Genomic DNA, 11662 nt, shown 5'->3' with positions numbered 1-11662 from the left:
AGCTGGGGGGAGTGTGGGGAGGGCTGAATGGGGGACTCGGGGGGTCCGGGCTGAGCTGGGGGGGCTTGGGGAGGAGGGTTCAGCTGGGGGGGATTGTGGGGAGGGATGAATGGGGGGCTCAGGGAGGAGGGATGAATGGGGGGCTCGGGCTGAGCTGGGGGGCTTGTGGGGAGGGATGAATGGGGGGCTCGGGCTGAGCTGGGGGGATTGCGGGAGGGATGAATGGGGGGCTCGGGCTGAGCTGGGGGGATTGTGGGGAGGGATGAATGGGGGGCTCGGGCTGAGCTGGGGGGCTCGGGCTGAGCTGGGGGGATTGCGGGAGGGATGAATGGGGGGCTCGGGCTGAGCTGGGGGGATTGCGGGAGGGATGAATGGGGGGATCGGGGGGATCGGGCTGAGCTGGGATCAGAGGCGGGGCGCAGCGACGCCCCCGTATCCGAGCCCCGCTGGGCGCTGGCCCCGAGCTCCGGCCGGCCCGGCTCGGGCTCGCAGCCCCGGGAGAGGCGGTCGCAGGCGGGGCTCGGGGCGGGGCGGCGGCGGCGGCTCCGCGCCTGGTTGGTGCCGGGCGGAGCCGGGGGCGGGGCGGCGCGGGGGCTGGTCCCGGCTAAAGCCGCCCGGGCGCCCGGCGCGGGTCCGGAGCGGAGCCGAGCCGAGCCGGGCGGCGCGATGCGGGGCGCGTAGCGGCACCATGGAGAGCGGGGCCCGCTGCAAGATCGTGGTGGTGGGGGACACCCAGTGCGGCAAGACGGCGCTGCTGCACGTCTTCGCCAAGGACTCTTACCCCGAGGTGCGGCCGGGGCCGGGGGAGCAGGGGGGTGGCCTGGGGGTGCGGCCGGGGCCGGGGGAGCACGGGGGGTGGCCTGGGGGTGCGGCAGGGGCTGGGGGATGAAGGCGGCTGGGGGTCTGGGTGGGGGATTTGGGGGTGCGGTCGGGGGAGCACGAGGGGTGGCCTGTGGGTGCGGCAGGGGTTGATGGAGGGCTGGGGGTGCAGTGGGGGATGAAGGGGACGGGGGTTATGGCTGGGGGTCCGGGTGGGGGATATGGGGGTGCGGTCGCGGGAGCACGAGGGGTGGCCTGGGGGTGCGGCGGGGGCTGGGGGATGAAGGCGGCTGGGGGTCTGGGTGGGGGATTTGGGGTCCAGGGGGAAGCTGGGGGTCTGGGTGGGGGATTTGGGGGTGCGGTCGGGGGAGCACGAGGGGTGGCCTGTGGGTGCGGCAGGGGTTGATGGAGGGCTGGGGGTGCAGTGGGGGATGAAGGGGACGGGGGTTCTGGCTGGGGGTCCGGGTGAGGGATTTGGGGGTGTGGCTGGGGGAGCACAGGGAATGGCCGTTGATGGGGGGCTGGGGGTGCGATGGGCGATGAAGGGATCTGGGGTTCCAGCTGGCAGAGCTGGGGGTCTGGGTGGGGTATTTGGGTGCAGCTGGGGGGCTGGGCTGGGGGTGTGGCTGGGGCTGGGGGGCAGTGAGGGATGAAGGGATCTGGGTGGAAGATTTGGGGGGGTGTTTGGGGGAGCACGAGGGGTGGCCTGTGGGTGCAGCAGGGGTGGATGGAGGGCTGGGGGTGCAGTGGGGGATGAAGAGGAGCTGGGGGGTGGTCTGGGGGTGTGATGGGGGATGAAGGGGGTTGGGGGTCTGGGTGGGGGATTTGGGGTGTGACCAGGGGAGCTGGGGTCTGGGCTGGGGGTGCTGCCGGACGCTGGCTGGGGTCTGTCAGGGACAGTTACAATCTGTGATCCGCTCCTGGTGCTGATGCTGGGGCAGGATCTGCTCGGCTCCCTGGGGCTGCTGGCGCGGGCACTGCTAACCCGGGCTTATCTCGTCTCCTCCCCCAGAACTATGTCGCCACCGTGTTTGAGAACTACACGGCGAGCTTCGAGATCGACAAGCAGCGCATCGAGCTCAACATGTGGGACACCTCAGGTGAGGGGGCAGACAGGCTGGATGGGGGCGCAGGGGATTTCGGGAGGGGAGATTTTGTGGCTTGGCTGGTAAATGTTCATGAGAATGTTGCATCCTGGATTCAGTAGTCAGGACTCTCTCCCAGGCTGGGACCCCTCTTTTCCCCTCCTGCCTGCCTGCCTTTCCCTCACCCCATTCCTCCTGTTGGGTCCCCCAACTGCTCTGCCCCATCCCCCCACCGCTCCCCACCCAGGTTTGCAGAGCCCCCTGCTCCCAGCAGCCCCATCCACACCCTGTGCTGTTCCCCCATCAGGGCAGGACAGCTGCCCCCAGGAGGAGGCAGCCTGCCAGCTTTGACCTGCTGGCACGGGGTGGTGATAGCAGCCTGCCTGTTGATCTTCCCTGTGTGGGGCACACACCAGACCCAGCCGCAGATCTGTCTCTTTCTCCCATGTAGGGAATCATGGCAGTGCCCCTTGCCCAGAGAGGTGAGGGGGGTTAAAGTAATACAGTAGAATTATTGGCACCCCTGCAGGCCATAGGAGGAGACAGAGTGATGGGTTATTGGGGAGGCCAGGGTGGGTATTTTCATAGTTTCCTACAATTTGCCTTGCTAGGACTCTTCTAAGACCTATGGAAGTTGGACCTTTGAACTGACAACTGCTTTGTTCTCACAGAAACTAGAGATGGGGAGGTCTCGGGTCCTTGCCCCTCAGGGCCAATGCAGGGTCATGCCCTGCGCTGTATGACAAGGGGCTCGTCCCTGAGGGTTAGAAACTCTATTTCCATCCTGCTTCACCAAACCCAAACCCACCGAGCTGAAACAACAGGGTGCAGCTACCTTCAGGGGTGGGATTTTTCTGCAAATTCGTGCTGGGTTTTATTTAATCCAGTTGTAAATGTCTCCAGGGCCTGGGCTTTTACCATTTCCCTTGGGAGACTGTTCCGCAAGCAGCAAGAGAACGTCCCCCAGGAGCTATTGCTGACAGTTAACCTAGATTTTCCTTGTTTATTGGAAACCTGTGACTCCTGGTTATTCTACCCCTTGTGCCAGGCCAAACAAATCTCCCTCAGTGGTGTGGGCACCCTTCACACACGTCTGTTATCGTTACACACCTGCGTGCGGCTGTAGACCCACTCTGCACGCTGGCTGCACTCACGACGACTGGCTTTCCCGCTAATGCCTACTTGTTCCTTGGAACTTGCACTGCTGCTTTAGAAATGTCACTGGCTGCATTCTGTTACGGGGGGTAGTGTCAGTGACTTCTCTGCACAGCCCTGTGCTTCACTGCACACCCCCAGCCCAGTGGTTCCTCCCCTGTCTGGCCCCACACTAACACACTAAATGACACAGTGACCCCTGTAGATGGATTGTAGCTTGCACTAATACAGTCTCCTGCTCTACGCTCCGTTCAGCTGCTGTGCTGCGCTCGTGTCTTTCCTGGTTTGGGTGTATAATGGATACAATTGCGTGATAATAAAACCAGTTCGTCGGTGCAAGGTGAGGCTAGCAAGAAATGGGAGAAAAAGCTCTCAAGACTGGAGACCTCACCTTGGTGAGGAATGTGCTGCAGGAAGGTTCCTTTCTCTCATTACTCTCTTCCCTTTGACAAATGTTTGTTTGTTTTTGTCTGTGTCCTCGGCTGAGATCATCCAGGAAGCCATAAGTACAGCCCTCCTAAGCCACAGAGAGCCTTACGAAACGGGAGTCGACACAAGTGGTTTATTTGTAGCAGTGCTGATAAAATGTTGGCATTTAGCAAAAAAATGTGGGTGCACCTTTAAATGTAGCCAGGACGTGGCTGGGCACTTGTACTAGAAACCTGCTGGGAAGGTTAATTAAGGCTGTTGTTTGTTTTTTCCTATCGATGGCTGTTGGATTCAGAATGAGAAGTGAGATTCTATTCCATATGAGACTTTAAATTGGAATTCCCTCGCTCGGAAACGTTTAAATCTCACCCTTGCCTGATCGCTTAATTGATAGTTGTGGGATTAGCACAGTTTACCCCTGGTAGCTGGTCTAGCTCTGCTGTGCAAGATGCAGCTGTGAAGTCCTCACTAACGGCTTCCTGACATGGGAGAAGTGTGCGCTGCCGAAAGGTCCCTCTGTCTTGCAAAAGAAAAGAGGGTCTTTCCCTTTGCAGGAGCAGCAGCAGTGAACTGGTTGGCAGGGCAGCTGTTGGAGGTGGTAGAACAAGGGATGAAACAATGAAGTGGAAAGGCTTCAGCTACCAGTGTTTACCTAGAGGCAGAAACTGTGGAGACTGAACACACAAAGCGATGGTTCAGAGCTGGGGAATTATTGAACTGATGTGTCTGCATAAAGTCCTTCTGAACGCCCAGTAACCAAAGTTCAGCCAAAGTTGCACTGCTAAACGTGTAGGGCCTGTTAACGGTGGGCTACACCGGCGGAGTGCAGTGGTGAATCAGACACTTGGCTTGCTAGAGAATGAGGTGGGAGCAGAAAATCCTGTCATTCTCATGGCTTTTTGGCTGTGCACGCTGAGTTTTGTTATCCAGAACAATTGCCTCGGATTTGCTTGGGGGAGTTCCTGAACTGTAGAACTTGGGGCCTGTCCCCAGCAGCTCAGGGGTAGCGTATGATTGTTAGAGACCAACGGCTCCGCGGTGGGCATCTGCATCTCCGAATTAAAAACGTCAGCGTTCGAGTGCATGGCCGCATGTTTGACGCGCTTGGTGTTTTTTAGGAATTTTCCAGAACGTTTGCTTTGATCTTACAAATGCTAAAAGAAAATGATGCGATGAAATGGTTTTAGAGCTATGTACATGTGTTGTGTTGTACACCTGCATCGCGCTCTGTGACGCACTCAGTTCTACCCTTTTTGTCTTTTAAACAAAAGCAGTGAGTTTTATCCAACATTTATCTCCTTTTCTTCTTTGCTGTGAACAGACTTTGATTCATTCTCACTCCTTCTCCTTCGGAAACGTGTAAACCCTTCTTTAATGGTTATTGTGGAGAGAGGTCACTAGGTAGCTTCCCAGATAATTCCCTTCCTTTGCAGCTTGAATGTGAACTATTCTAGAGCTAGTTCTTCAATAAATAGTCCTGCAAAGCAACACACCAATTTCCCCCCGTAATCAAACTGATATTTTTAGCTGTAGACTGAGCTGCTGTTGAATTTCCACTTCCCTTTGGACACACTTGTCACAGGGCTGGCTTTAGGAACTGCAGGGCCCGATTCGAATACCCGGTGGTGGTCCGGGTCTTCGGCGGCACTTCAGCAGCGGGTCCTTCACTCGCTCCGGGCCTTCCGCGGCACTGAAGGACCCACTGCTGAAATGCCGCCGAAGACCCGGAGCGAGTGAAGGACCCGCCAGCGAAATGCCGCCGAAGACCCGGACCGCCCCGGGTGAGTAAAAATTAAAAAGTTAGGTGCTTTTCTTGAGGGTGCGGGGCCCTCTTAGGCGTGGGCACGGAGCCCGATTCGGGGGAATTGGCCTAAAGCCAGCCCTGCTTGTCAACAGAAGCTTTTGATAAAATAAGTTTCACTTAATAGCAAATGGAAGCAGCTGAGCTGATAGGATCTGGAGCAGATAATTTCCCCACTGGTGCAGAGTGGCAGTCCGCAGGATGCTCTTTCTCTAGACGAGGGGCTACCTGCCCCTTTTAACTGGCTCCCAGGCAGGGAGTGTTGTTCCTGCTAAATTCCACCCTCCGCAGGAGGGAAGGGTGCTGCTGGCTAGCTCCTTCTTTTCTCCTTTTGAGACTATGGTTTATATTTTTGTCACTTGCCAGCTCCTGGTAACTGAAGCTGAAGCCCTGGGCTTCCACCCTCCTGGGATTTGTAAAGAGACCTGAGCTGGGGAGCTGCCTAGCAATTTTTTCCCTTTGCAATTAGGTAGTTGTGAAAGTGTGTAGAGCTGCATGGTGTGTCCAGAAACGGGCACTAGTGCAAGAGCCCCCTAGTTAGAAAACTCCCTCTACTGGAGCTAAATGCAGCCACAGCTTGTCGGACTGTACAAGATGCCTGTTGATAATCGTGTTCTAAACTACGATATTGTGTGCAGCTCCTGGGAGCAGCTTGCCTGAGGCTAATGGAGCCAGGTGACGTGTGGAGGAGGCTGGCTAATGTAGGCCTATCAGGCTGAATTTGCCCCTCTTGCTAAGTGGCAAATCCAGGCTCTGACATTAGCAGATGGCAAGAGAACAGGTAAATCTAGTTAGGGAAACGTTATTGGAGGGTGAATGGCAGCGATGAGGAATTAAATTAATCCCAAATCATACTGCAGACTTGGATTTTTTCCTGAAAATCTTTTAACCCTTAACTCTCCATTTAGTTTTTCATAGCTGGAAGGTGACCCTGGCCTAGAATAGAATTCTTGGCCCTGAAAAGCCTTCCACGAGGGTAAAGCCTCCTGTGCACATGAGGCCAGTGCAAGCATTCTGCACCCTCCCCGGGAATTTCACCCCAGGTCCTAGATCTCAAACATGCATTCAACAGTGAAGAGAACAAGTGGTTGGTTCAGGTCCCTCTGCAGACGTCAGTCATGTTCAGTGTTTGTTTGTTTCTTTGTATGTCGGTCCTACACCCAGACGCAGCGTGAGAGTGAAAACGCGTCAGGTGCCATTTTACAGCACAGCAGGGATGTCCGTTCCTCCCCCCGCCATTTTTATGTGAATTTTTGAAACCATTAAGAAGCAGTTTGATGCCTGTGCGTGAAAGGAGGTGGGGAGGCGGGGACAGCCCACCTGTCAGTCTGGAGAAGAGGAGCATTTTGCCGGCGGGAGGGGGGCCCATGGCTTTGGGAACAGCTTTGCCGGGCCCAGGACTCCAGTGGGGAGTTGCGGTGCTCTCGTTGCAGAGGCGAGATTGCTTTGCCGCCCTTCAGCCTCACGGCACCTGCATTCTGATCTCTGTGCTCACGGAGGTGCATGTGCTGCCACAGTCCGGAAGTACCGGTTGCACTGGGAAACGCTCATATTTGTCTTGTGACCCTGGTGATTGGTAAATAGTCTCCCCCATCAGGGCTTGCTTCCTCCGCAGGTCTCAGGAGTGGTGCCTGAAATCTGATGGGGGCAAGGGTTTTCCCCCTCCCCCACCAGGCATAGCGAGAACCTGCAGCCAGCTGTCAAAAGGGCTGGGTAAGTTAGTGACCCCTCAAGACATTTTTGCTGAGGTGAGGCTGTGACATTTCCAGGCCTCTGAGTGGGTCTCCACTCGGTGGATTGATGGCTGGCCAGACGACAGGGCTAGGCAGGTTGGTTGTGTTTTGGTGATGTGGGGGGGTGGATGGAGGGGGTTGCTTTCCGTGAAGCTGCAGGTATTGGTCACCGGCCTTGCTAGCCCAATGCTCTGATTAGCTATGGAAAATCCTGCTCTCTATGGGAACGGCTGGTGGGTTCAGCAAGTCCCCCTCTCTCCAGCAGTGCAGTGGCTAAAAGCTTTGCTTGCCCTGTTCCCGGTGACTGAGCTCTCCAGCTGAATCCTGAAAGGGGGTGACTCAGAGTTTGCAAACTGAATGCTCCTTCTGCTCACTCCCTGCCACCAGTCACTGCTGCCCCCGCGTATCGCCGGTGTGTTTACTGCAGCCAGCTCGCACCAGGGTGACTTTCTCCCATCCAGCTCCCTTTCTCCTCCATGGCTCTGGTGGTAGCGTTCCTTCCCCAGCACGCCCTCCTGTGCCCTGGTTACTGGATTTGGAGAAACCGCCTCAGATGACACGTGGGTCGGGAACCCCTCTCTGAGGCCGTGGGACAAGCAGCAAGTCAATGGGGTTTGGTCGGTCTGGGATTTAATCCCTCTGTTCTCTCCCCTTAAAGGGGAGGAAGTGAGCCAAGTAATCCGAGGCCGCCTTTGTGCTGTGGAGTTCAGACCCCTGCAGGCAAAGCCGCTGCCGGAGCAAACGGCCAGCACCCCTTGACATCAGTAGAGCCGCACCCGCGTCCTACGGCGCCCCCTCGTGTAGACAGGCAAAGCTGCAGTTTGCATTGAGGCAGCTTATCCTTGCTTGGGACTCGGGTACGCCTTGCTGATGCACATCGCATGCTGCCTGTTGATGCTAGGGGGAACTACACCAACGGTGTAACTCGTGTGGATCCTGGCCTGACTCTGTGCTTTGCACTGGCTCCGATGCCGTCCCCTAAAGGCAGTCAGACAGCACCGGTCTATGCTGAGAAGAATGGGCCCCAGAATTCACCACCCGTAGGAGGGACAGTGGGAGTTGTAGTGTAGCTAGGACTCCGGTGCCTTTACCACCTATCCCGTAGACCTGCTAATCACAGGGCTTGGGAGATCTAAGCAGTGCCGTCTGCCTGTGCTGCTGCTTGCAGCAGTGGGGCTGCTTTGGCGCAGGATTGTGGGTTGTGTTTTTGCCTCGGTGTTTGTGCTTTCAGGACAAGAATAACACAGTAAATCTGGACTTCTCCCCCACCCCCCTACCCCTCTGGCATTCAGCAAGCAGGCTGCCTTGCTGTGGTCTGGAGTGTGGGAACCCACCACTTCTGATAACAAATCCCTCTTCAGTGGGAGCTCGTGAGGAATGTTGATGAGATTAAGGAGCTGAATAGGGTTGGGGTTTAAGGGTGACCTTGCCATGGATTCTTGGTGCTTTCTCATTCCCAGAGTCCCAGTGAAGTGCCTGCAGGATCACCACGGCAGGTTCTTTTAGTCCCAGAGAAAGGACAGGAGAAGTTCAGTGTCACTCGCTCTCTGAGGCAGAGGAGAAATGCAGAGCTGCCCTTTCATCCCAGAATAATTCCTCAAATGCCCCCCGCCAACGTACTTGTGTCCTGCCTCAGGACAAATAAGTAGTTAAGCCTAAATATATGTGCAGCTGGTTCCCATTCTCATGCAGGTCAATAACCAATCGGACAGCAGTTTAAGGAGTCGCAGGGCTAGCGGCAGAAATGCTGATGCTTGAAATAGATTTCCTGTGTGTCTGGGAAGATGCTAGCAGAGGCTGATTTCCCTGCGCAGGGATGGCCCAGGGGTCATTTAGCAGGACAGGGGGTGCATGGGATTGGATCAGGTCCGTGCAGCAGTGAAGTGAGGGGGCGCTGGGGTTTCGGGTGCTGGGGTGCTGTGTGGTTTTCTGCCAAGCAGTGCAGTTCTGGCCCCCACGTGGCAGGGGCAGGGCGTGGCTCTCTGCAGTGACAGGCCTTTCTCCATCTCACAGGCGGGCTGGCAGGCTAACCTTCTTATAGGCCTATAAAGCATGCAGAGATTTGCTGGTGGACAGGGCTGGAGAGGCGGTAGTGATGGGAGTGTGACCTGGTTTAGGAGTGAGAGGCAGGTGTTAAGGGCTGTGCTGCCGCTTAGGAGCAATGGGTTCATTCCCTGCTCTGACACACACTCCCTGTGGGACCATGGCCCAGTCACTTGCTCTCTCCGGACCATGCTTCCCCTTCTGTACAATGGGGAGAATAACGCTTCCCTTCCCCAGCTCAGTGTCTCTTCTAGTTGGACTGTAAGTGCTTTGGGGCAGGGATGGTCTCTTCCTTGGCACATCTGCAGTGCCTGGCTGAAGGGCGCCTGCTAGCGAGATACACAGCAATACAAATAACGGGAGGGGAAGTTTCCTATCACAGCAGGCAACATAAACAGAACTGCAGAAAGCCCCCTGGAGCAGCAAGTCCCCTAGGAATCCGGGCCCTGCAGTGGCTTGTCTTTATAATAGCAAAGGGGCAGAGGCAGCCAGACTGGTAACAAGAATCCCATGTCTTTTCCCTTCCAGAAATGCGAATAAACTTCTGTCCGCTCCATGGGGGCGGGAGCTGTGGGCGAATGCCGGAGCAGGGGGGAGGGTGGCGGATCGCACAAGGTCCAGCTCGCTGTGAATGAGCCGGAACGACATGGGGTTACAGGACCCTGCTCCGTTTGGGAATGGTGAGGAGGACACAGCATTCCTTTAATGCCAGGCTCTCCAGAGAAATAAAGTGCACAAGTTTATGAGCTCCAGCCCCTAGTGCGGGCAGAAGCCCCTGTGCTCTTAGCCGGGCTGTCAGCCATTTGCCACTTCTACATGTGGAACTCAAAGCGTGGAGCATCTCAGCTGGTTGGGAGATAATTGCATGAGCTCGGTTGGCCCCAGAGCCATGTCCCTGTGCAGCCCAGTGGCATGGTGCCTGCACCAAGCTACGCCGAGGGAACCTGTGGGCTTGCCATGTCCGTTCCTTGCTGTAATCCAGGCACTGGATTAGGAGGCACCAGGGAGAATCTGGAATGTGCTTGTAGTGCCTAAGGTCTCTGGCTTCTGATGTGTCACGGTCACGTCCAGAGACTTTTCTCATTTGTCTACTTCATCAGCTGCCACCAGCGTGATTCTGGCATCGGGCTGGAGAAACTGGGGGAGCTGCGTGTGCTGGGGCCACTGCCCAGTCACTCTGAGAACTGGCTGCTAGAGAGTCACCAGCCAGGCAGCCAGAGACCACCACGCCCTGCATGTTCACGTGCCCGTTCTCACTGGCCCAGGGAGCCAGTCTCCCCTCCTTTCCCAAGCCAGGCCATCTGCACAACACGACATGCTCTGGGGCATTTAAACCTGCTCCCTGCGACTCCTTGAGACAGCTGCCATCTGGGTTAGAGACCTGCCTGCTCCATTGAAACCCTGTGGCGCAAACTGCACATGCTGCAAAGGGGCTTCCCAGGTGCTGGGCCCGGGGCTTTCATAGATGGGTCTGGGCCTGGCGTGTGCAAAGCGGAGTGTGCTGAACGCCTGGAAACGCCCTCTGCCCAACCCTTCCCAGTCCCAGTGCTGCCCAGGAGAAGGGAAGGGGCTGGTCTCTCAGGGTGGTGTGCAGCAAAGCTCACCTTATGGCCCTTCTGGAGCCGCTCCTTACTGCCGTGCCTGGCATCAGCCCGCAGCAGTGCGGGGGGTGTGAACCAGTGCGGTTCTCTCCCTCCGGGAGCTGCCACATCCACGGTGAGAGTTTGGCATCAGCTCCCGGACCCTCGCCTCGACTGGGGGATTCCTCTGCCAATAACTACACAAGCTGGACTTCCTGTGAGTGACAACTGTTCAGTAATGAGGCCTGGCGAGAGGCCCAGAAATTGCCCCCCCCCCCGGTGGGTAAATCCCACACCCCCTTCATTCTGGTCACCTCCATTCGGAAAACCCACCAGCTGGGCCAGTTGGTAATTTACTCGTTGGCTTTTTCTATGTGCAGCCCAAGAATTAGGAGCAGAGGTTAATTGTCTGAGCTGATTAGCTGTTGTCTTAGTCATGCGCTTTCCAGATGATCGCTTATTCTGCCTGGTGTTCGCAGACTTCGGGGTTACAGCAACATCGCAGGAGCAGCAGCAATGTCCTGCCGGGCGCAAATCTCAGCTAAGACTCTTGGGGTATTAGGCTGTTGAATCGCCTCCCCTAGATCCCCACTGAGGACTGGCCTAAAGGGGGCTGACTTGTTCTTGTTAAGCTGTAACTTCTGCAGAGCAATTCAGGGCATCCTTGGCCAAAACTCCTTCTGAAGCCCCTGGGCGTCCTGTCTCCCTGTGGTAAATGCCGTTCATGGAGGAGTCTCAAGATGAGGCGAGAAATGCGTCCGCAGGTGCATGTTGGGAAAGTCCTGCTTGTTTGGTTGTGTTGGGGACGGCATTTTGATGAGGGGGTCGGCTGCAGCTGGGTTTCTTTATGTTGAATTGTTGCTTTTAATAACGTTAGGGTGCCCAGAGCAGCAGATAGACGTCTTCCGGCTTGTTTTAAGTGCCAAGAAATAAATAAAATGGGATAACAAGACTTTGTGAAGGGCTTTGAGATCTCGGGGTGAAAAGTGCTAGAGAAGGGCCACGTACAAGCACTGC

General features: G+C 56.4%; 1 protein-coding gene across 1 annotated transcript in view; it reads left to right on the top strand.

Moving 5' to 3' along the window:
• Positions 1-618: 618 nt before the first annotated feature.
• RND2 (Rho family GTPase 2) overlaps positions 619-11662 on the top strand; it is a 29944-nt gene continuing 18900 nt past the window's right edge. Inside the window, exons 1-2 of the mRNA XM_044999577.1 lie at positions 619-787; positions 1832-1919. Of these exons, the coding sequence (XP_044855512.1) occupies positions 689-787; positions 1832-1919 (187 nt within the window). The 5' untranslated portion in view covers positions 619-688. The remainder of the gene's footprint in view (positions 788-1831; positions 1920-11662) is intronic.

The sequence above is a fragment of the Mauremys mutica genome, chromosome 25 (genome assembly GCF_020497125.1).
Source record: "Mauremys mutica isolate MM-2020 ecotype Southern chromosome 25, ASM2049712v1, whole genome shotgun sequence".
Taxonomy (NCBI): Eukaryota; Metazoa; Chordata; order Testudines; family Geoemydidae; genus Mauremys; species Mauremys mutica.
Note: the sequence above shows the minus strand (reverse complement) of the source record. Positions and strands in the feature narration are given on the sequence as shown.